Source organism: Sceloporus occidentalis, unplaced genomic scaffold (genome assembly GCF_023333645.1).
Source record: "Sceloporus occidentalis isolate IW3139 unplaced genomic scaffold, rSceOcc1.0.p SCAF_1, whole genome shotgun sequence".
Lineage (NCBI taxonomy): Eukaryota > Metazoa > Chordata > Lepidosauria > Squamata > Phrynosomatidae > Sceloporus > Sceloporus occidentalis.
Genome location: NW_028316981.1, coordinates 78,061,468 through 78,087,599, shown reverse-complemented (window position 1 = coordinate 78,087,599; position 26,132 = coordinate 78,061,468). Strand labels below are relative to the sequence as shown.

The 26,132-nt window shown below is 45.1% G+C and overlaps 2 protein-coding genes across 3 annotated transcripts in view; one reads left to right on the top strand and one right to left on the bottom strand.

The window, feature by feature from the left end:
• LOC149321654 (amphoterin-induced protein 3-like) overlaps positions 1–13,588 on the top strand; it is a 30,654-nt gene extending 17,066 nt beyond the window's left edge. Inside the window, exon 3 of the mRNA XM_089526354.1 lies at positions 13,478–13,588. The gene's annotated coding sequence lies outside the window, so the exon portion shown is untranslated. The remainder of the gene's footprint in view (positions 1–13,477) is intronic.
• Positions 1–26,132, bottom strand: part of LOC149321653 (E3 ubiquitin-protein ligase RNF123-like) — a 149,686-nt gene that overhangs the window by 49,531 nt on the left and 74,023 nt on the right. For both annotated transcript variants that reach the window (XM_089526322.1, XM_089526313.1), the window contains one exon: positions 25,668–25,752. In XM_089526322.1, coding sequence (XP_089382448.1) covers positions 25,668–25,752 — 85 coding nt within the window. The remainder of the gene's footprint in view (positions 1–25,667; positions 25,753–26,132) is intronic.

The window sequence follows — 26,132 nt, the reverse complement described above, 5'->3', positions numbered from 1 at the left end:
TTATCTGTGGGCAGATCAGGCTCTACTGGTAGATCTTTCAGTTGTTTGCAACTGATCAGCAAGGACATTTGATTGTCAATAGCAAGGATAGCAACAGCACAATAATTGCCTACATTTAAAAAAACACACACCACAACCTTCTACCTTGCTGAAATGAAGAAAACTTGGGGTGGCAGGTTGAGGGCATTGCGTTCAGCTCACTTGTGGTTCTCAGAAAAAAATCCTTGGCTCAGAAGGCTTTAATACCAAGTGTAGATGTGTTGGATCTTTGGCTTCATGTAACAAACACAGTAGCCCTGGCTCACCTGCTCTCCCCCAGTTTATGCATCTCTTTCACCACAGGAGGGCACATTTGTTCTGAATGTGTCAATTTATCCTATGCCAGGACTAAACTAAGCATACACCACCATCTGCTTTCAGCCCTTGGAAGAAGGCAGTGTACCATCAAACAAGTTTTCCATCCAGTTTTCCACAAACAGTTCACATCTTATCCCCCCACCCCACCCCAGGAAAACAGCAAATAATCCAGCAAATAATCCAATTCACAAGTGAAAGCAACACCAAGAAGTCTGGAGAAATCAGTGAAATAGCTTGCTGCTGCTGAATTTCCTTCAGATCTAACAGATTGAAGACACTGTTTGGAAACAATAACATCATCAGCAGCAAATCCAATGCCTTATTACCAGCAGATGCACTTAAGATACAGTTCAAGAGGCTTATTTGGGAGAAAATATTTCCAATTTCTTTAAAAAATGGGATTGCATTATAAAGAAAAGCAGCTTCCTTGATGAACAGGACTCTGAAAGTTTAATGACTGTCCCTCAGGAATGCACCATACCCTCTCAGAAAACACAGCAGCAATCAAGAACAGATTCCATTGCCAAGTCTGAACTTTCTAAACTGCCTGTACATAAAAGTTAATGGGTCAGCATAACATCACTTAGGTTTTACCAAGAAAAAACAAGAAGCTGCCGAGTCATGCACCTCACCTCACAGTCAACAGTAAAGGAATTATCTGTAGAAAGGATTACTCCCACAGAATAGCACCACCATCTGTTATTGTGCCACACTTCGAAAGTCACAAAAGAAGGAAAATAACCCCCATTTTCAGGTCAGGACATAAATCAGAAGACCAGAGACCATGGGAATTGGGACACAGTGTCTTGCAAAAAGGCTGCCATTTCTAATATTGGCTACACTGGGAACTGCCAGCTCGCATCCCAAATTGGGAGCTACCAGCATTCTGAGTTATTTCTCAGGAATTCAACAGGGAATCCTGTTGTAGCCTGCTGAACAAAAGTGGCCCTTCAATAAAAGGACTGTTTTCCATAGAGACTTGCTCCAGGCACAGTGCTTCAGTGATGATGTAGTACTATTTGCAGCAACATCATGAGGCAGTCGCAGCCCACCAGCTAAATGGCTGTGACTCCACAGTCTTTGCTCCAATGTAATGGAAAGCAAATCTCTCTCAAACAAAATGTACCGCATACAAAGGAGGTACAACTTCTTGGGGAGGAAGTGTAATACCAGTCCATAACAAGCAGAGGGTGGCTGGATCAGACCAGAGATTTCTTCAACCCACTCTCCTGCTTGCTCCCAGACGCACCTGGGAAAGGCCAAGAGAAAGCATTAATCCTCTTCCATTGTTGTTCTCTGACAACAGTATTCAGAGATAATGCTCCCTCTGATCCTGAAGCCACTGATAACTCATCCTCCATAAATTTAGTCAATTTCCTTTTAAAGCCATCTATGTCTAGATACCATCATCACATCTTGTAGTAGCAAACCCCTTTGATCATGCACCAAGTCAAGAACGTTCACTTGTCTTCTATCTTTCAATTTCAGTGTATGGGCCTGAGTTCTAAAAGTACAATATCTTCTCTTCATTTCTTTCTCCTTAGCATGCCAAATTCCATAACTCTCTAACATGTGTCCTCTCCCTGCCTTACTTGCCTTTTTCTAAAGTAAAAAGCTCCAGACACTGCACTGTTTCTGTGAAGGGATGTAGCTCCACCCCTACCCAGCCTGTTTGGTTAGCCATTTTTCCAGATTACCAAAATTCCTTTTGAGATGTGTTGACCAGAACTGTCCATTGATTTCCAGGTCTCATCATACTGTCAGCTTTATTTCTGATCCTTTTCCTAAAGACTGTTTACCTTGCGGTTATCTTCACTGGCCCAAATATTCCAGGATGCCCCTGGAGTATTATTGCAAGGACTGTGTGGGAAGACAGCTGCTCATCAATGTTGCAGAGAGAGCCAAAAACCAGGAGCAAAAGATAAGGTCTTAAAATTCAGATTAAAAGGAGGAAAGGTCAAATTGAGTATGGACATAGTGAAGTCTGTCTGCGTTCAATTCAGGGTTTTGGCCTTGCACCATGTAAATAAAACACAGCAAGTCCAGGGGAGATTGAAGGAAATAACCCATGTAGACATGCCCAAGTGAGCAAAAAATGAGCCAAGGTAAACTGAGTCCACTATATAATCAGTGGCTGACATATCAGTTTAGAAATCTAAAGCAGATAGGTCAATCCCTATTGCAGCTGCTGATAAAGACTCCTGTCAGTTTTGTCCTCCATCTGTCATCACATGCTACAGCAGGGGTGAGCAAAGCACAAGCCATGGTTCATATGCAGCCCTCCGTGCTGTTCCTGTGATCCTTCAGGCCCTCAGGGGAATTAAATATATTTATCTATTTTGAAAACAAAATGGTTCTTCTAGAGGACATAGGGCCACTTTGTGTTGTGAAAAAGGTCTCTTCTGGGGCTTAAATGACCAGCAGCACTCTCAACAAGGCAAAATTGCCCGCAACACCTATGCATTTGGGGGTAAAAAAGTATGTTTTAATTATAATTATCTTTTACAAGGACAAACAGGCGGCATGGCAGAGGTTGACAGTCACTCACTTTCACAATATAGCCAGAAGCTCAGTGAGGCTTAATCCAAATTAACAACATTCATTTCCTCAAGGTAGACATTCTTATATAAGCAATCAGTCTTGCTGTACCAAGTGATTCTTGGACTGAGCTGTGTAGCTGACACTTCTAGAGCAGGAATTTTGCACCCCAGAGCAAAAGAACTACCAAATGTAAATGTTTTACACACACACACACACACACACACACACACACACACGAGTGGTGCAGTAACACTAAAACTAATCAATGTTTTGAGAATGCTTTTATCTTCAAAGAGCTGAACATTCACTGAGCAATACCATCAGGAAAGAAATGAAGCTTCTGATCACAGATTCACCCCAGTACCAAAATGGCATCATATTTATTTGAGGCAAATAGCCTATGGACAGGAATTGTTTACTCCTCAGTGGTAGAGCAATCTTGTTTTAAAGATCCTTTGACAGTTATCAGACTGGAAAAAGGCTGAATATCTTCTGCTGCATATCTCTTCATTCATGTTTCTTCTGACTTTTATCTCAAGTTGGTATTGTCTCCCTCACCCAGTTGTACCACCTACTCCTTGGTTTTTCACTGGCCATTACCTATTAGTAAGATTTTTTTAAAAAAAATTAAGGTGTTCCACACCGACTTTAAACACAGCACGCCTGGAGCTGAAGCAAGCCTCTAGGGGAGGGAATTTCATAATACAAGAGTTACTAAAGAACAACAATTCCTCATGTAACCTTCATATACTGATGGTGTTTAGATAATAGAGCATTCCAGCATACCTGAAGGAAGAAGCAGTCCTTTTGTTCCACCCCTAAATCTTTAACACCAAGCACTTAGAAGTCATTGCTGCCTACAATAATCTTTGCATGGATCTAATGCCAGTGTTCAGGACACTGATGATGACCATTGAAGATACACAGTGGCTAAGAATTATGAAACACCTTCTTAAATGAATGGCTTTTGTATTAAAGTCCTAAGCATTGGTACAGGATAAACAGTCAGCCTTCCATATCCATTGATTTTTTATCCATGGATTCAAGCATCCACAGTTCGAAAATATTTTTAAAATATATACTTTTGAAAAAGCAAACCTTGATTTTGCCATTTTATATAGGGGGATACAATTTTACTATGCTATTGCGTTTAATGGGACTTGAGGATTCATGAATTCTGCCATCCACTGGTGTTGTTGTTCTTGTTAGCCACCCTTGAGTCAATCCTGACTCATGGCAACCCTGTGGATAAGACATCTCCAAGACTCTCTATCTTTTACTGCTTTGCTTAGACCATGTAAATTCATGTCCTTGACCTCCTTAAAAGAGTCCATCCATCTAACATGTGGTCTTCCTCTCTTTCTACATCCCTCCACTTTTCCTAGGATTATTGTCTTTTCCAATGAGTCATTCCTTCTCATGATGTGACCAAAGTATGATAAGGACAGGTTGCTTACCTGTAACAGTATTTCTTCGAGTGGTTATCTGCGAATACATACAAATGGGTTTTACTGCGCCTGCGCAGTGCTGCTCGGAAACTTCTGGAATCACTGGGCAAAGTTTACTTTGCAACATATAGAAACTTTTTGGCGGTAACTCCGCCCACCCGTTATAAGGCCCCTGCCTTCCCGCTCTTTCCCCAGTTCCGCAATTTTTCCGCCAAGCAGGCGATGGAAAGAGCCAATAAGAGCAGGACACTGAGGGGACGGACGGGTGGGATTTGTATGTATTCGCAGATGACCACTCGAAGAAATACTGTTACAGGTAAGCAACTTGTCCTTCTTCTTCGTGGTCTCTGCGAATCATACAAATGGGTTTAGACTGACAAGCTTAGGTATGCGGCGGAGGGAGTGTCCTGAAACCAAAGCTATGGTAAAGCAAAGGCATATTTATTGGAACAATAAACACCTTGAACCATAAAAAGAGTCAGTCTTTTTGTTGATGGACAAACCAAACATAGCAATAACATTGCTAAACCTGAGAAGGGAACAAGAGGTCGTGCAAGACCAGTCCCATAGAAACTGTGCAAATCAACAATGGGCAAATCGAAAACAGTGACATCTGTACATAAGTGCTGAAAACACAAAACGTTCAGTAGTGCAATCAATGCAAACCTGAAACCAACACAGCCCTCCCGAAAGCTGCGTCTCGGATGCTCTGGTGTCCAACCTATAGTGCTTAATAAAAGTCAGAGGTTGGGACCAGACAGCAGCCTTGCAGACATCCTCCAAGGGGATACCCGACAGGAATGCAGAGGATGCTGACATTGCCCTTGTAGAATGGGACCGAACCCTGCCAGAGAGAGGTTTGCCCAACAGTTCATAGCAGAGGTGGATGGTACCAGCCACCCATTTAGAAAACCTCTGCGCAGACACAGGCAACCCCTTCTTCGGTTCCGAGTAGCATTGGAAAAGTCTCTCGGACCGACTGGAGGCAGCAGTTCTGTCCAAGTAAACCGCCAGCGTTCTCCTGACATCAAGAGAGTGAAGGCTCCGCTCCGCATCCGAAGTCGGATTGGAAGCGAGGGTCGGCAACACAATGTCCTGGCACATGTGGAAAGCAGACACCACCTTAGGCAAGAAAGTAATGTCTGTTCGCAGGACCACCTTGTCCTTGTGAAACCTCAGGAAGGGCTGGTCCCTCCGCAAGGCACAGAGTTCGCCCGCACGGCGGGCAGAAGTGATGGCTACAAGAAAGGCGGTTTTCCAAGTTAATAGTCTCAAGTCCGCTGTGGCCATCGGTTCAAAGGGCTTGGATTGGAGTGCGGACAGTACCGCCTCCAAGCTCCAAGCCGGCGCCGGTACCGACACAGGAGGGTGCAGGTTGGCACATCCCTTAAGGAACCCCTTCACCAAGGGATCCCTAAAAAAGGAAGCCCTCCCCCAGAATTGGTACTTGGCACAAATGGCAGACAAATAGCACTTGATGGATGCGAGGCACAGCCCCTCATCCAAAAGCACCAACAAAAACTCCAGCACCACTGGAGTGGACACCTGAGCAGGAGACAAGCCCTTTCGATCAAGGAAGAGGCTAAACCTTTTCCATTTCAGGGCGTAGGACCGCTGGGTGGAAGGTTTCCTTGCAGCCAGGATCACCGTCCTCACCGCCTCCGGCAGGGCAGTTAGGGCTGTATGTTCCAGGCCACCAGCGGTAGGCTCTCGATGTCTGGGTGGAGAATCCGTCCGTCCTGTATCGACAGCAGGTCCGGGCGAGGATCGAGGCGGAGGAAGGATCTCTTGGAAAGATGGAGAAGGGATGCGAACCAAGGTTGTCTCGGCCACCACGGAGTGATCAGGATCGCATGCGACCGGTCGGATGTCATCTTGGACACCACCCTGATGATGAGAGGGAACAGAGGGAAGGCGTAGAGGAGCTCTCCCGTCCAGAGGAAAGCGAACGCGTCTCCGAGGGATCCGTCCATTCACTTCCTGGAGCAGAACTGGGGACAGTGGCTGTTCCACCTGGTCGTGAAGAGGTCGATCCGGGGAGTTCCCCACCGGTCGAAGAGGTCGCTGACCGTCTCGGGATGGAGCCTCCACTCGTGGCACACTGACGGAGATCTGCTGAGGCGATCCGCCAACTCGTTGTCCTCTCCGGGGAGATGAATCGCCTGGAGGAGCACCTGTCTCTGGATGCACCAGTCCCAGATGCGAAGAGTGAGGTCGAGCAGGGTCCTGGATCTGGTGCCTCCTTGCTTGTTGACGTAGTACATCACAGTGGTGTTGTCCGTCCTCAGGAGGACCACCTTTCCTGCGACAGTGGATTTGAATGCCCTCAGTGCCTTTTCCACCGCCAGCATCTCCAAAGCGTTGATGTGGAGGAGCTTGTCTTGGGCAGACCACTTGTCCTTGACGACCAGGTCGAGCAGGTGGGCGCCCCATCCCTCCAGGGAAGCATCGGTTGTCAGAGTCAGTTGGGGCTGAGGCTGATGGAAAGGCATCCCGGTGCACACGTTGCGGCAGTCCAACCACCATCTTAGGGAAGCGGCTACCGGTCTCGGTACTGTGAGCCACTTGGACGGGGGGTCCTCCATCGGAGAGAAGACCGAGAGGAACCAGGACTGTAGGGGTCGGAGGCGAAGCCGTGACCAAGGTGTGACAGACGTCGTCGATGCCATGTGTCCCAGGGCGACCTGAACGTCCCTGGCCCTCACCCTCCTGTGGGAGATGAAAGGCCTGAGAGACGCCGCCAGGGCCTGGAAACAATCCGGAGGGAGAAAGGCGGAGCATCTTTCGGAGTCGATGATGGCCCCGATGAATTTGACCTGCCTGGTCGGTGTGAAGTGGGACTTTTCTCGGTTGACGACCAGACCCAGGGAGTCTAGGAGGTGCAAGGCAAACGAGACTGCTTCCCGCAGTTCCTGTTGGGACTCGGCGGCGAACAGCCAGTCGTCCAGGTATGGAAAAACCATGAAGCCCTTTTGATGGAGGTATGCTACCACCGGTGCCATGGACTTCGTGAAAACTCTGGGCGCCGTGGCCAAACCGAAGGGAAGCACGTTGTAGTGGTAAGAAACGGGACCGACGGCGAATGCGAGGAATCTCCGGTGGGACTCCCGAATCCCGATGTGGAAATAAGCGTCCTTCAGGTCGATCGTTGCAAACCAGAGACCCTGATGAAGCAAGGGAAGAATGGAAGCTAGGGTTACCATTCGGAAACGCCGGTATTCAAGACACACATTCAGATCCCTCAAGTCCAGGATGGGTCTGATGCCTCCATCCGACTTCGGTACCGTAAAGTACCTGGAGAAAAAAGCCCTGGCCAAGGGGCCGGGTGGTAAAGGGGAGATTGCCCCCTTGCTAAGCAAAGTGCGCACTTCGTCGAGAAGGGTGTCCGAGGGGGGGGTGGACATGAAGACTCCGGTCTTAGGGAGCTCTTGGAACTCGAGGGCATATCCCCTACGGACGATGTTGAGCACCCACGAGTCCGTTGTGATGGAGGCCCAGGTGGTAGCAAATGGCCTGAGTATGTCCAGAAAAAACGGGGAAGAGGAGACGAAGCGCGCTAGACCCCATCAGTCTCTTTTCTTACCCTGGTCACCATCCTGCCGGCGGGGCTTTCGGTGCCGGGTAGGAAAATTCCGTCGGCCAGGGGAGGAGGATGACTGGGATGCGTGCCTGGATCGTTGAGAGTCCTGGTGGTGGAATTGTCGGTCCTGGCCAAATGGTCTGTAGGACTGGCCTTGGGATTGCCATGGGCGCTGTCTCTTGCAAAACGGGGCTGACACCGAGGATGACATGCCATGTTTCCTCGCGGCTGCCTTCATCTTAAACTTGCGATTGAGGCGGTCGTCGGTGTCGGGTGTTGAAGAGCCCAGACTCATCGAGAGGCATCTCTTCGATAGCTGACTTGACTCCAGGAGTGAGGTCTGTGCCCCTCAGCCAGGCGTGTCGGCGGAGTGCCATTGACGCTGACATCGCCCGTCCCACACAGTCCGTGATGTTGTGGCACGCGGTGATAAGCCATCCACCTATGGAATGGGCCTCGTCCCTGACCTCAACCAGTTTCCTCTGGACATCATCCGGGACGTCGGGAATCAGGGGGGAGATAGTCTCCATCAAGGACTGCACATAGGCCCCCATACATGCAGTGTAGTTGGTGGCTTTGACAGCTAAGCAAGAAGCTGAATAGGCCTTCTTAGCCAATCCGTCGATCTTGCGAGCCTCCCGGTCTACTGGAGAGGTGGCCTGCTTGTGGGTGGAGGCGAGCTGCGAGCCCTCTACGATGGCCGAGTTCTGTCTTGGATGAGTTGACAGCCACGGACAGGAAGCCGGAGAAACGCGGTAGAGGGTTTCCACCTTCCGCGAGGTGCTGACCAAGGCCGCAGGGCTGTCCCAAGACCGTTTGATGATGGTCTCCAGGGACGGAAGGAGAGGGATGCAAGGTGGGGTTGGAACCCGACCATGGACCCTTTGTTCCACCGGATCCCGGGCCGCCTCCTCAGGATAAGCCAGCTCAATGTCCAGAGCCCTGGACATTTTGATGACATGCTCACTGAAGGATCGGCGATCGTCAGTAGGCGACGCTGGCTCAGGGTGGTGCATGACCTGTGGAGAGTCCTGCGGTGACAGGTCGTCGTCAGAGGGCGAGTCAGGTGAAGCTGGCGACGGTACCGGCACAAGATCCGACTCGGTATCGGAGTGGATCACCAGGTGCTCCAGTTCGGAACGGTCCCGGCCGGGCCCGTGAGAGCGTGGTCCAAGCTCAAGCCTTGATGAGGAAGGCTTAGCTGCTGAGGTGGAGGGCATGGAGGTGACCGTCGAGGCCTTGTCCTTTGGGGCCCGGTGGCGGCGACCTTCATCAAACTTGCGAAGCGCCGTCTCTCGCGGGACCGCCATGTAGTAACGGTCTACCTCCGAATCATAGAAGACATCAAGGTCATCATGGCAGACATCCTCGGACGGCACAGCCTCCGGACATGGTACCGAGATCGGAGAACGGACAACAATCGGGGAACGCTGAGGCGGAGCGAGGTCATCATCGTCTGAACCCACGAACTCGGCGGGGAGCGTCGGAGCTAGACGTGGGACATCATCTCGCACGGAAGAGTCCTGTGGCAGCGGAGTGGGAGTCTGGAGGGCCGGAGCTGGAACCGAACGCTGTGGAGTAAGGGGTTCAGCATCCTTACGGTGACTACGTCCGTCGGAGGACTTGGAGGACTCCTTGCGTGACTTCTTCTTGGGTGGCTCGGAAGAAGCGGAGTCAGAATGTTTGGCCTTTTTGACGGGCCTGGGTGCCTCCGGAGGAAAGAAGGGGTTCTCCTGGAGTTCTCTCATCTGGGATGAACCGGCTGAAAACACAGAAGCCGCCAGGGCAGTGGTTGACGGACTGGAGACTGTAGCCGTCGGAGTGGTGGGGTCTCCTCCCTTAGCCTTCTTGGAGTGCTTGGGCTTACGGGACGGAGCCGAGGTCGACCGGTCGGTCCCGACCTTGGAGGCGGAGCCAGCAACCGACGCCGAAGCCGTCGAACCCTCGGTCCCCGACAGTGTGCAGGGGCTCTTTGAGGGTTTGGTGGTGGTACTGGACCTGTCTGGGCCGCTGACCACAGAAGACGACTTGGTGGTGGCACTGGGCTTGTGAGAGCCGCGGTCCACTTTGGCGGGGGTTGAGAGCGCCGGGGGGGCCGAAGCGGCGCTTGTAGGACTCTCGCGCGGGGCCAAGGCAGGAGCGGCAGCCGGGAGGGAAGGAGCCGAAGCCGGGCGGGAAGTCTCCCCATGGACCTTACCCTGGGCGATCGCCGAAGTCAGGCGGGATTCACGGTTCTTACGCGCCTGCGAGGTCATAGATTTGCAGAGCGAACAGGATTTCATGTCGTGGTCGCCGCCAAGACAGAGAAGACACGAAGAGTGAGGGTCCTGGACCGGGAGTTTGCCCCCGCAGACATCACACTTCTTAAAGGGAGGCGACATCGTGACGGAGCAATAAGAAGGAGACGAAGTCGAAGTCAAGAGCAGTCCGAGGTCAAAGTACAGTGGGGGCAGTGGTCAAAGAGAGTGGTCAAGAACGGTCCGAAGTCAAATAGCCAGTGATCCAATGACAGAAGCAAGAGCGAAGTTCCCTAAAGCAGCAAGCGCGGAGGAAAAAAGGAACTGGGGAAAGAGCGGGAAGGCAGGGGCCTTATAACGGGTGGGCGGAGTTACCGCCAAAAAGTTTCTATATGTTTCTATAAGTAAACTTTGCCCAGTGATTCCAGAAGTTTCCGAGCAGCACTGCACAGGCGCAGTAAAACCCATTTGTATGATTCGCAGAGACCACGAAGAAGAACCTCAACGTTATCATCTTGGCTTCAGGGAGATTTCAGGCTTCATCTGTTCTAGGACCCATTTTTGTCCATCCATGGTATCCTCAGCACTCTTCTCCAGCACCACAACTGGAATGAACAGATTTTCCTTCTATCCGCTTTCCTCACTGTCCAGCTCTTGTAACCGTACATGGTAATAGGGAAAATAATGGCTTGTATGATTCTAAATTTCATGCTAAGTTGTATAGCTTTACATTTAAGATATTTTGTAATTCTTTCATAGCTGCCCTCCTCCCCCATTACAAGTGTCTTCTTATTTCTTGACTGCAGTCCCCATTCTGATCAATCCCAAGGTATGGGAACTCATTTACTGTTTCAATTTTCTCATTGTCTAGGTTGAATCTGTATAGATGTTCCATGTTCATTGTTTCTGTTTTCTTTATGTTTAGCAGTAAGCCTGCCAGCACTTTCTTCTTTGATCTTTCTTAGTAGTTGTTCCAGATCTCCAATATTTTCTGCTAGTAGTATGGTGTCATCTGTATATCTCAGATTATTGATATTCCTTCCTCCTATCTTCACTCCTCCTTCCTTTGTGTCCAAGTCTGCTCTTCATATGATATTCTCTGCCTACAAGTTGAACAGACAGGATGAAAAGATGCAGAATACATCCTTTCACCCTATACACAGGCAATACACAGAAGAGTTAAACAGAAGAGATGAGAAGATGATGATACATGGAATAAATAAACGTATGAAGATGAACCCCAAATTCTAAAAGCAAAGTGAAAGCTACAACAACAGAACTTGAGCAGTGGGGAGGGGTTCTTGGAACCAAAGGATACCAAGGGCTCACTGCAGTTAGATATCATAAGGACTAAGAGGTTATCTGTTCACATGCCTGTGAAAAGGTGAAATTCACAACTCAAGGTAATTTTTTTCCATGTTCTTAAGTACAGGCTAAAAGCATTTGATGTTTTCAAAGAGAGGCAACAGATTTTCATTCAGTAGCTTTTTTATATAGTCTAAAATTGTAGACTTCTGTCCCTCAGGTTTCTGGGCTACAAAAGCTCAGTTCCACGCAAGAGATTTCCAGACCAAAACCTAAAGCTAGGACTTGACAGTGGACTAGGACTTAACTCCATGGGAGTGTGGTGGACTCTCCTCCTTTGGAGGCCTTTAAACAGAGGGTGGATGGCCTCTGTCTGGGATGTTTTGTTTTTATATTCCTGCATGGCAGGGAGTTGGAATGGATGGCCCTTGTGGTCTTTTCCAACTCTGTAATTCTATGATTCTATAATATTTATTCTGAGAGCAACTCAAATGCACATAAAGCAGTGACTTTGTATTATGCACCTCAATTCTGTCATATAGTAAGGTCAAAATCTGGAAATGACTTCTTCAAACAAAAGCCGGAACGTCAATAAAATATGAGAGATCAGCCTGGAGCCTCTCCAGACAAAGAAAGTCCCTGAAAGGCCTAGGTTTTGTTCCTATACAAGCCAATTTTGTTTTGGAGATCTACATGACATTTTCCCCATTCCAAAGTATTCCCAGGGAACTCCTGGTATTACTAAGGACTTTTAATTCCTACTGCCCAGTTGACTTTAAATTAACCCAGTATTTCCTGAAATAAAATGTATCTCTCCATGGCTGTTTGTCTTATACTGGAACTAGCAAAGATGGCTGCTCCAAGGAAACACAGCAATTGTTTCTAGGGCCCAGATTCAACAGATATCAAGCAAGGAAAAAGCAATGATAGCAATAAAAGAATATGATCTTAATGCTCAAATAGTGTAACACTGCTCAAGCACTTATCACTTTGATGATAACTCCTGAATAACAATTAAAAAGAGCCCAATGGAAATTGATGAATGTCAGTTTCTGAAATGCCACCTGAATCTAGGTGTGATATGTGATCAATGGGAGGGGGAGGAGGAACAGCACAAGGGGTGAAGGAAACCTGGGATATTTCAAGGCAGAGATTGGTTGCAAAACCACGAATATGCTGGTAAAATCAAAACAAAAAGAACTGTAAAGTTTCAATACCGGTTGAATCTCTATTATCCAGAAATCTGAAATATTCCCAAATCCAAAATCTCTACATGGGTGGCTAATATAGGGACACTTTTGCTTTCTGATGGTTCACTGTACACAAACATTATTCCATGCACAAAGTTATTGTGTATAAATATATTGTGTAGCCCTTCAGGCTACATGTATAAGATGTATATGAAACATAAATTAATTTAGTGTTTAGGCTTGGGTCCCATTCAAGATATCTCATTATGTATATGCAAATATTCAAAATTCTAAACGCTCCAAAATCCCAAACACTTCTGTTCCCAAGCATTTCTGATAAGGGGGACTCAACCTGTACTTCCAGATACTTTTTTCCCTTTCTGGATAAACCCATAGCTTGCTTCATTTTGCATAATCCAAGGCTATTCTTCACTCTCCCAACGGAAAGCAACTCTTACGTACAATGAAGTGCTTTTCTTCATATAATTTATAATTACATCCCATTCCTGAAAGCTCCTAATTATATTGGAAAACCTAATTGTCACTGCCATCTGTCCAATGGCAACTCTTTTTCTTAACTTCAGGTGTATGAACTAAAACAACAGCCACGTGATGCCCATCTCAGGATCCATCACAGTGCTGTTGCAGCTTTGCAATTATACCATTATGTGTGTTAACAACAGCAGGATCCAATTATAATAGGAACTCAACAGCAGATGACTGATTACAGCCCTAGTAATCTGCAAAGTTTTATTATGCTGTCTTACATTCCTGCCACAAACTATAGCTCTGACACATTAACTATTCTTTTTTTGGCAGAAGAATCTGTCAGCAATCTGCTAGTGGAACAACACAGATGCCAAGTGTCGCTCTGATGGACAGAATGAGGAACACAGAGAGTGCTAGTTTCCATGGTCATTATCTAAGACTCAACTGAGGACCCATGATTCTCCAAGTAGGACATGGAACTACAAACACCATTCTATTGCTAATTACTTGACATCACCACCTTCTAAAAGTTTTCCATTCCCCAAAGACAGAAGGCAGAGATGTGGATGGTTCTTGCCTTACTAGCCTGGTTCAAACCACTACTACTATTATTCTTAAGACCAGTATGAAGGGCATTATCTGACTTCTTTTGGAAAAGAAATCTATGGTTTTCACTGCAAGTTTACAGATGAACACATGCTTTTATAATATTGCAACTAAGATGACTAATGCAATCCCACAATAAAATATGAGAGGATAGAGGTTGTATGGGAAAGTAACTGGAGTGCAATTGAAAATTTTGTCAGAAAAGAATAAATATTTCCCCAAAAAGGGTCAACAAACTGAAGAAGTAAAAAAAAAAAAGCCTACAAGAGTTACAAGAGCCCAATGCCAACTGCCAGTGATCATGAAATATTTCAAACAACACCCAGTGTCATGCAAGAGTCCCATTCTTCCCCATGTTGTCTTTCTTTTAAGTGCCATTACGCAAACCCTTGAAAGCCACTTCCAGCATTATCATACCTATTAGCAGTTTCATTTTCTGTCCTTTTTTTCCTTTAATACACCTGTTTCTCTAAAAGGTTCAAGACAGCTAGGAAAAGGGATAAAGAAATACAAATACAGCAGAAATGTTAAAAACAACAACAACCCAAAGCTTCTGTAGTGGCAGATAAATATCTTATAACCAATGGTTTACAAGACAAATACTTCAATCGTATAAATTAAGAAGTCTGTATTTGCTACACATTTGCCTTGCTATATTCATCCAGGTTCCAAATAATCATGCAGCCTTTCCATACAGCAAAATGATTAACTCTTGTGTCTCTTGATCAGCCATACTCTGTATGACAAAAACACGCTGCTCTGAAAAGAAGAAAAGTTTCAAAAACAATGTATTCTATGATCTGTTGTCCAAAGTGGTGGAAAATCCTACCAGCTTACATACTCAGTCTTTGGGGCATGTCTAAAGTAGCTCTTTGGATTTCAACCTTCATGTATCTAACCAATATGCAATGGGATCTTGTATCACTTTTGAGACTAAAGAGAGTATCACGTGAGGAAACAAAGCAGAAATTCAGCCATATAGTAGCACCTTTCTATGTGCCTTACTACAGTTCTCTTCCTATGGGAGACAGTTGTGAACGAAGCTATTTTTTTCCTGGGAAAATGCATTTGACAAAAGACTTGCTTTTACAACTGTCTCCTATGCAGGGGCATCACTAGGGAGATGCAGGCCACACCAATTGACACCCTAATGGGGGTGGATGACACCACTGGTCCTGAAACACCTTCCTTTGGGAAGAAACGGGTTGTGGCATTCTCCTGTGTCACTTTAAAACATGAGTTCAGTGGAAGAGATGGCATGAGTGGGGCAAGGACTAGTGGGATGGGAAAGGTGAGGACTCAGCTTTTTAATTTTCTTTAAGAAGTTTTTAATTTTATTTATTTATTTATTTATTCATTTTAAATTTTCTGAAAGAACATCACCTTTTATCAAATATGCACTTTAATCACCTTAAACTATGTATACACAAATACATTTAAGCTGCGCATATGATATTGTAATTTAAAGGTAAAATTTTAATTGTGCTAGTTGTTTATGTCAAAACATAGTGATATATGGGAATTCTGATTTATGACTAATATTAATAAAAATAAATAATAATAATAATTTTATTTATGTTTCCCCGCCTGTCCCGGTTGGATCAAAGCGGGGTTACAGACTAAATAAAATCACAGTGTATACATTAAAATTCTCCGACTCAATTATTAACATTAAAATCCAGCATGTGAACTACTAATTACAAACATCAATACAATACTCAATACAATATAATGGGGAAATAAGCAGCATCTCATTCAAGGGGCATGTCAGTCATTATCTTACATCGTATCTGGGTATGCTTGGCGAAATAGTTCAGTTTTAACTGCTGTCATGGCCAGCCAAGAGCAGGTCTCGGAGGAGGAGGAGGAGAAGGATATGGCTACTCCAGGGCAGGGGAAAATGGGAGGCTACATCAGTTCCTAATCCTGCCCTGCCAGATCCCAGCCCTGACCTCCCAGCCCCAGAGGAGGAAGCTCAACCAGGTTCTAGCACTGGAGGGATTCCTACTGAGGCTCAGCAGCCTAGTGGTGACTCTGGGGAACAGCCAAGCCTGGAAGTGCCTTCCTTTAAGCAACACAGAGCTGAGAGTGCTTGCGTGTGTCGGTCCAGGAGAATTGCTGAGAGACAATTGGCAAACAAGCCTCAGCTGGCACTGAGAAGAGAGTCTCCTACTTAACCACCTGGGAGATGCTAACTTGGTGCCAGAGTTTATTGCAGTATCCTTCTGTGTGATTACTGCCAGCACTGGCTCCTTGCTCCCTGGAACCCTTGTTTGCCTTGAACCCTTGACTTCGGAACGGACTGGACCCTTGTTACCTTCTGGCTGCCCTGACCTTGGACCGAACTGACTTCTGTGGACTCTGGAATCCTGACCTTGGCTTTGTTACTGGTGTGCTTCTTGTGGACTAACCGAAAGGTCTGTAGCCTGCCTTTTAGCTCCTTTCTTGTTAAACAATCCTTATAAGCGTTTGTTTGGACTTGTGCTGGCCGTAGTCCAGGACAAGTGCTTTCCTGAATATCTCCAATGAGGACGCCAAACAGATGTCCTCAGGAAGGCTATTCCACAATCTCGGAGCCCTTATTGAAAAGTCTCTTTGTGAAATGGAAGCATATTTGGGGTTCTTAGTTTCCAATAAATTCTTACCCGATGTTCTAAGGGTGCGGGGCGGATTGTATGGGGAGAGGCGGTCCCGTAAGTAACTCGGACCCAAGCCATATAGGGCTTTATAGGTCATAACCAACACCTTGTATTGTGCCTGGAAGCTAATAGGGAGCCAGTGAAGATCTTTCAATATAGGTATTATATGGTCAAATCCTGAAGAGCCAGTGACCAGTCTGGCTGCCATATTTTGTACTAACTGGAGCTTCCAAACTTGGTACAAGGGTAGCCCCATGTAGAGCGCATTACAGAAATCTAGACGAGAGGTTACTAGTGCGTGTACCACTGTTTCAAGGTCCCTTTGGTCCAGGTAGGGTCGCAGTCGGTGTATCAACTGAAGTTGATAGCAAGCACTTTTGGCTGTCGCATCTACTTGAGATGTCAATTGCAGGGATGAATCCAGAAGTACTCCTAGGCTGCGAACTTCGTCCTTCAGGGGAAGTGTGACCCCGTCAAGGACGGGTTGACAAATTTCCTTCCTTGGACCTTGGGGGCCTATCACTAGTACTTCTGTTTTCTCTGGATTCAGTCTGAGCTTGTTTTCCCTCATCCAGCCCATTACCGCCTTCAAGCAGGCATTTAGAGGAGAGATGCCGTCCTTAGACACTGCATCAGTCGGAGACATAGAGAACCATACTTGTGTGTCATCAGCTCACCCCGTATCTCCGGATGATCTCTCCCAGCGGTTTCATGTAAATGTTGAACAGCATGGGAGACAAAATAGCTCCTTCAGGGACACCAGATGTCAGTTCCCTCTTAGAGGAGCAAGTGTCCCCCAGCATCACCATCTGGAATCTGCCTGAGAGGTAGGATCGGAACCACTGGAGCGCAGTGCCTCCGATTCCCATCTCTCTCAGGCGTTCCAGAAGGATACCGTGGTCAACAGTATCGAAAGCCGCTGAGATGTCCAAAAGAACCAGCAAGGTCACACTTCGCCTGTCGGCACTCAGACGGAGATCATCGACTAAGGCGACCATAGTTGTCTCAACTACGTAGCCCGCCCTGAAGCCAGTTTGAAATGGGTCTAGATAATCGGTATCATCCAAGACAGCTTGGAGTTGGAAGGCAACTGCTCTCTCGATCACCTTGCCCAAAAATAGTAACAAAGAAACTGGTCTGTAATTATTTCTCACTAGGGGGTAAAGAGAGGATTTTTTCAGTATTAGTCCAGAAACATTACTAAGGATTCGGTATGGTGTGGAGGAGGTCAATGGGGGGTTGACATCATGAGTTATTACACCAGCTGATGCCAATCCTAGTGATGCCATTGCTCCTATGGGAAGAGAACTGAAGAACTATGGCATCATTTGGTGAGACATTTAGAAAGGTGCTACTGTCTGGCTGCACTTCTGCTTTCTTTCCTTGTGTGATAAGTTCCTAATAGAACGACAGAAGCTGGTACCATAAGTTTTCATAGACTTCAGTCTATTTCCTCAGACTCAAGTCTACAAAAGGTCATGCTACCACCAGCTTTTTTCTTTCAGTTAGACTCAAAGGTGCTACAAGAACTCTTTGCATACTGATTTTTCAGAGTATCATGGCTATGTCTTTGTATCTATCCAAGGCTCTATAAATTCACTCCCCTGTTTAGGTTCCTTCTTTTGGTCTAACTTGTCCTGGTCTCTGTTTCCTATGACCACCATAAATATCGGTTGGATTTCTGTAATGCGCTCTACATGGGGCAACCCTTGTACCAAACTCGGAAGCTTCAGTTAGTACAGAATATGGCAGCTAGGCTGGTCACTGGACGCTCCAGGGCCGACCATATAACACCAATTTTGTACGATCTCCATTGGCTGCCTGTTCACTTCCGGGCACAATACAAGGTGTTGGTTATAACCTATAAAGCCCTAAATGGCTTGGGCCCAGGGTACTTGGAGGACCGCCTCTCCCCATATAATCCACCCCGCACACTCAGGTCATCTGGGAAGAGTTTATTGAGGATCTCTTCTACAAGATATAGGTCAACCTCTCAAAGGGCATTTTCCATCTTGGCCCTTGGGATCTGGAACACCCTCCCCGAAGAGCTCCACACCGCCACCTCCTTGGATCTCTTTAAAAAGAGACTGAAGACCTTTTTGTTTCATCAAGCCTTCCCTGATGTTCCGTGATATGTGTGGCCCCCCCTATATGATTAACATCTTCGAGTATATTGCTGGCTTGGTTAAATGTTGATTTTATGTATACTGTGCACTGTTTTGTAAGTTTTAATTATCTATTGCAATTTTTATCTTGCATTGTATCGTTATTGCAATTGTTGCACACCGCTGTGATCGAATGGAATAGCAGTTTATAAATAAATTATTATTACAGTATTATTATTATTATTATCATCATCATCCCTCTCAGGTTTTGCAACAGGCAGCAACAGCAGTGGCCTGCACAATCCCAGCATGCGAAAGAGATAAACCCCTGCTTTTCCACCAAATTTAGATTAGATTTGAACATGCCTTTCTCGTGGAGTTCTTGAAGTTGAAAAGACTATGGACTGTCAATTCAAATGCCTTCCAGACACCTCCAGCAAAACAAAACCCTGAATTCTCATTGCTAAGAGCCATCAGCATGGAGAAGTTATAGAGCATAGCTGGTAATTAGCTTAATTTGTATCTGCTTTTCACTCTCCAGAAATAATTCAGAAGCCTTATAATTGAACAATGACCCAGGGAAGTTTGTGTAATGAGCTACAAGAGAGACCACTGAAAGAAGGACTATAATTCACTATAATTACCATCCAAGGCTCTGTTGGAGGTAATTAAGCAATGTGCTATTTCCTCCTTGAAAATGCAGCCCACTTTATCCTGAAGCTGTTGATTTATCTTTGTAAGATGTTTCTTGTCTTGTCGTGCCCTGCACATCCCACACAGCCAGACTGAAATGCTCCATTACAATTGTCATCTGCCTATTTCCCAAGAAAAGAAACAAAATAACTGATGGCAATAAGCAATTTATCAGTACTGAGTAGACATCTGATGACAATATGAGCCAGAAAGGCAAAATGGTAAGCTTGCCCCCAAGCAAATGGGGGAAAAATGAGCATGGAAAACAGGGGCAGGATGTAGTGTTCAAAGAAGTAGTTGGGTTAGTCTCTTGCAGCAAAAAAAAAAAAAAGACGGAGTGGCAGGAGAAAAAAGGGAATAGAGTGCTGAGGATACCATGGACAGCCAAAAAGACAAACAAATGACTCCTTGAACAGATCAAGCCTGAAAACGCTCTGGAAGCCAAGATGATTAAATTGAGGCTGTTGCACTTTCGCCACATTGTGAGAAGGCATGGATCACTGGGAAAGACAATAATGCTAGGAAAGGCAGAGGGCATGAGCAAGAGATGGAGACAACATGCCAAACGAACGGACTCAATCGGGGAGTTCATGGACCTAAATCTACAAGATCTAAGCAGAGCAGTGAATAATAGAGGGGCTTGGAAATGCTTCATCTACAGGATCACCAGGAGCCAAAGTCAACTCAAGGGAAACTATTATTATAACAACAAAAGCAGCACCTTTAAGACTATCTGGTTTTTATTTTTGCATGAGTTTCTTCGGATGTACACACACACACACACACACACACACACACACACACACAGAGTTGTTCCTCCACAATTGCGGCTTTGACTTTTGAGAATTTGATTATTTGCAGTTTAGATAAATATGTTCTTTCTAGGAATCTCTAGGTCCTCCAGCATTGACCACAGTTGCACTGGAGGACGTGGAGATTCCTAGGGAGGAAAGAACAGTGTTTTTTTATTTGCAGTTTTTCCACCTTCACGGGGGTCCTTCCTCCCAAGCCCTAGTGAACGTAGAGGGACCACTGTGTGTGTGTGTGTGTGTATTTCACTCAATGATTATGTATTTATTATGATTCTGCAAAGACAATGGCAAATGTCCTCTGAACAAATCTTGCCAAAACTCCATGATAGGTTTGCCATAGGGCAAACTACACAACAACAAAAACAACACATTGGAAGAAGTGGTTTTATATCTACAGAAGCTCATGCAAAAGTGAAAACCAGTTAGTCTGAAAAAGTATTGCTATGTTACTTTCCTCCCTCCCCTCCCCTCCCCCCTTTGAAGGGGCAAGGATGGTTTGTGTTAATTGCATTTGGCTGTCAGCACACAACTGTGGCTGTAAAGGAGCTGTGAAGCAGCTAGAAGTGGGCAGACTAATGTTTGTAAACAATACTCAATGCTGTGATATATGCACAACCTCCTAGTGAGATCCATTCACTTGATACTGAGCCCTAAATGGCTTGGGCCCAGAGTACTTGAAGGGCCGCCTCTCTCCGTACAATCCGCCCCGCACACTCAGATCCAGTAGGCAGCAATTACTGAGAGTTCCAGAGGTTAGATTGAACAACACTACCAGAAGGGCCTTTTCGACCTCGGCCCCCATCCTCTGGAACACGCTGCCTATTGAGCTCCGTTCAGCAACCTCCCTGGCCCAATTCAAGAAGGAGCTAAAGACGCTTCTCTTTAGGCAGGCTTATCCCTAAGCCTCTGCCTTGAGAGTCCTTCCCCCCCTCTGTTAAGTCCCTTTGTTAATTCCCCTTTGTTAGTTCCCCTGTTAGCCATTGGTGAGTCATCTGTGATTTGGCACAGATTATTTTATTGTATTGATGGTTTTAATAATGCTGTTTTAACAATTGTGTGATATTTGCTGTGAACCGCCCTGATGCTTCGAAGGGCGGTATACAAATAAAGCTTGCTTACTTACTTACTTACTTACTTACTTATTTATTTATTTATTTATTTATTTATATGGAATCAAGCCTATTGGGTTTCCCAGATCCAGGCTGAAAACAACAAAGATCTGTGAAATATATTTAAGGTGGTCAGATGAGAAAGCTGCATGTGCTGAATTCGCTATGCTATCCAATTGTTAAAAGGTGTAGCTGTCCTGTCTTCTATTGCACCCAACAATCCTAAATAATGTGGTGTCTGAAACAAAAATCTCTTTGGTTGTAATATAGGAAAGACCACAGAACATGTGGCACACTTCTGTTTAAGGCTGCAAGGCTCTGAGAACAGGAGGGTAGATATATTTAGGTTGATTTGTGTCTGTCTGCAAGGCCTTGATGGGGAGGGGATGGATATGATCAGAAATAGCCTGGCTGCAGTTAAAATGCCTAGCCAGATGGGACTCAGCTGTCCGAAAAGCAAGGACCACAATGTAAGAAGTAAAACATGCCGAATGGAATCTGTAAACATGAAATTAAGCCTTTTGACGGACTGCACTTCACTGAAAAGGATGAGACTGGAATGGCAGGTATGCTAATAACCCTTGAAAAACTGATTTACAAGTACATTCATGAGCTGACTTCTGTATTTAACTGTTGTTAGTACTTTGCTTTATACCAAATTTAATTTCCTTTAAATTGTTTCCCCACTCAACTGTGGCTGACCTTGATATTCCAGGGCCATAGAGAAGAACTATTCCATAAATTATTCACATAGTACCGCATGTTGGTAAAACATTATAATTGATTACAAAGACTTAAAAATTATTCTCCTTGTTTCTGGGGCCCAGTACAAACCATGGAAAAGGGGCGGTCCACAGCTGCCCCTTTCCATGGAGGATTGGGGCCAGGGCAGGCATACCGGCAGCCCAGAGGCCCCAATCCGGCACTTTTCCAGGCCACAGAGAAGTGGCAAAATACCACTTCCCTGTGGCCTGAAAAAGGGGTGTCCTTGGGGCCTCATGCCCCTGGACACCCCGGGAGCCAAAGCCATGGGAGATAGGGGCCACTTTGCTCCTTTCTCCCTGGCATAGTTCCCGCAGCCGTTTGGTGGCTGCGGGAATGAGGCGCGTGCCCAGAAGGAGCTCCGTTTTGGAGTTCCTTCTTGTGGCACAGCAAGGCTGCCATAAGTGTCCTGGGGCGGTGTGAAGACATCACACATGCACCGCGCCGTTTGGACACATCACATGCATGACATCATAATGGTGGCGCCCATGTACACAGGGGGCCACCATTATCACACTGCCGGCATGTATTAGGGTTAGGGAACGTGTACATGGTGTGTGCTCCCTAACCCTAATACCAGCGCTGGTATGCTGCTTATTGGCAGTCTGTACTTTACCACAGTCACTTTTTTATGTCTTCTTATGTCTGGGTTAAATATCAAACTAGCTGACAGATTAAGGTTTTTTCCCCCTTGTTCAAATCAAAGCGTTAGAAGGGTCTTCATATGTCATCAAATCTGGCCCCCTGCTCAGTTTAGGACAATGGGACAACTAGAAGAATTTGGAGAATTGGCGGGATTTAAAATTAACAGAGATAAAACAGTAAATAACATTGACCAAAAACATCTCCAAAATGGAAGAAACTGGACTGAAAACTGAATCAGGTTTTAAAATTGAGAAAACAGTAAAATGTTTAGGATCAACAATTACGAACAAAATTGCGGAATTATTCGATAACAATTATGTCAAAGTATGGAACCAAATTAACAAGAATTTGGACATATGGACTAAATTCAAATTATCATTAATAGGAAGGACAGCAGTGGTACAAATGAGCATCCTCCCCAAAATGTTATATTTAATTCAAAATTTAAACATTATCTCTAATGACAAACCTTTTATCCAGTGGGACAAGGATTTATCCAAATTTATATGGCAGGGGAGGAAACCAATAATAATAATAATTATTATTATTATTATTATTATTATTATTATTATTTATATCCCGGCTCTCTACAAGATGCGATCGGGGCGACTTACAAAGATTAAAAAGCATATATTCCAACACCCTCAATCCCCCCTCTTAAAATACAATTAAACGATGTAAGAATTAAAACATACATAAGAATAAAATAAATTTAAAAATTTTTGCAACAAACTATAAACCGTGACTAAAGTGCGGTCGGAGTTCTTAGAGTTCTTCTGATGGCTGGAGAAACTATTCAGGAACGGCCCACCGGAAGAGATCCGTCTTTATAGCTTTTTAAAAGCTGTTTAGGATGGTAATATGACGGATCTCATCCAGCAGGCCATTCCACAATCTGGGCGTGACAGCTGAGGAAGTCCTTTGGGAGGTCATGGACAGCCATGTTTTATAAGGCTGTAGCAAATTCCTCCCTGAGGATCTAAGTGTGTGTGTGTTTGGGGGGGGGGGGGGGGTTATATGATAGGAGAAGATAAAAAAGAAAGAGGTGGCCTTGGTCTTCCGAATCTAAAACTATATTATCATACTAGTAGTTTGCTCTGGATCAAAGACTGGATTTCTCTAGATGATAAATGTTTATTACAATTGGAAGGATTTAATTTACATTTTGGATTACATGCCTTTCTCTGTTACAATAAACTTAAATCAAACAAGGAATATTTTAACCATTATATTAGAAAATCTATTTTAAGAGTTTGGTTAAAATATCAAGAACAGCTTTGTCCTAAGATACCAATTTGGACCTCTTTGCATGAGGCTTTTCACAAAAACAAAACAAAACAAAATGATCACATTTTTCAGTTTTACACATAATAAGACACTACAATTAACTGAAGACTTCCTGGCTTATTGCAAGGAGGAATGATACAAGGATAATACAAGGACAATATACAAGCAAAATGCCATCCATATCTCAGTTTATAAAACCAAGTTATGATAGTTTAATCTAGGCGTTTGAGAAACCAAAAGCTTGGAACCAATACATTCTGAGCCCTGCATAGAAAGCTCAGATCAAGCATGCTGCAGAAAAGTAAAAACAGATAAACTTAAGTATTTATTTCCTTTCCAGATTTAAGATGCTCTAAAAAGTACCAGTTATCTGGTACATTACTTCTTATGTAAAAAGAGAAGGCATTTTACTGCTTTACTATTCATCCCTCACTGCTCACCTCATAACAGCCAGGAAAGCAATCAATCCTCCTGGCTCCTTCCTAACAGTTAAGTACAGTGCGCCCTTTGTTTACGCGGGGGATCCGTTCCGGACTCCCCCACATAAAACAAATAACGCATATGCTCGAGCCTCATTTAAATGAAAGGTTCTCATGCATGTGACGTGTGGCGGCATGGCAGAGCGCATGCGCCTCAGGCATGCACCCCATTCATCCCTATGGATGCGTCGCCCCTTCCTCCCTGCATGGCTTTCAGCGTATCATGAAAGCCACGTAAAGCGTGCCCGCGTATGACGCGGGCACACTGTAACATTACCCAGGCTGATGAGTATCTAAATCAAAATGAAAGCTACTAATGGCCCCCATAATTAACGGCACCTCATTTGCTATGAAAAGATTATGGTAAAAAGGAAACAGAAAGAAAAACAGCATCACTCATGGGTATTAAACCATTCTGTGAGTGAGTGTCAAACCATTCTATCTGAAATAACCAAGAGGTGCAGCTCTGTCCGAGCACCATGACAAGGTCAATGAAAGGGGGAGGGGGAGAGAATGCCACCAGCCATATCATAGAAGAGCTGAAGAAACCCATCAGCAGCCATCTTCCCTCAGGATTTTGTTTATTTTTTCCCTTGAAATAGGCTACCACAGCCAGAGACACTGATAACTTAAAACAACCAATCACCACATGCCTTTGAAATTTTGTGCATCTGCCTGATCTACTGCTTGCACTGTTCAGTTACCAAAATAACTGAAGATACATTTAACAGGTGCAGATGGACTATTATTGCAACGGCCTGAGGTGAGTAATGCCTAGAACTAGCAAATGAAGGAAAAACTACAGAGGGAAAGCAGATCTTTTAAAAATTTTACACCAGCAGAATGATGTAAAGATCATCTAGTCCAGCTACCTACCCTTCAGCTATAATCCATACAGCACATCAAACCAGCTACCAGTGGCCTAAAATGAAAGAGTAAGAGAAAGCAAGGTATCCCATTGAGGAAATGCCAAAGAATTCAAGGATATCTCTATTTTGTGTTTTGTACAGATCATTTGTAATCAAAAAATGGGCAAAATGCAGTCCTCCAGATGCTGTTGAACTGCAGCTCCCCTCAACACAAGCTACACTAACTAGGAGTGATGGGAGCTGCGGCCATGTAATGTACAGACAATGATGTTTCCTACATAATTCTCCCATAGTCTGAAAGGAAAAATACTGTGAGATAAGTTTAAAGCAAAGAAATTCTTAAAAGAAGCCACTGTATTCTGCAACAAAATAAGCATATGAAATACAAGCAATTTTTTAAAAAAAAAAAAACAGTATCAGTACCACCATCAACCACACAATACCGTAGGGAAAACTGCTTTAGCTACAAGCAGTGAATTCTGCACATGATGGAGCAGAACCAGAGAACACTTACCCTTGAAAGTCCGTATCAACAAGGAGCCGGACCAGAATTCCTGTCACAGCCACAAGGATTGGGTAGTGGTCTACGCTCTCCAGTCCTGGAGAAGAAAGCAAAGATTAATAGTCATAATCTTCAATGAGAAATGCTAGGGAAGAAACGGGCAACTATTCAAGATCTTGAGTGTGAGGAATGCTTATATCCCTTTTTGGATCTCCAGTTTTGGGTTGAATAAACCACTTGGTTTCCTCAAAATACCCTACTCACTCTAGAAGATGAGGGGACACAAGCTCACTATGCTTCCCACCCCCCATCACACACTTACTTTAGACCCAGGAGAGGCCTTTTCCTAAACTAGGCTGGGGGACTTCTGGTTTTGAAAAAAGGCTTTCCTGGGCCTTAAAGAGCCAGGGGTTAGGAAGAATATGGTAAAATTGCTCTCCCATGCAAAACTCTGGAATGATGCTCCATCTTCCAGTT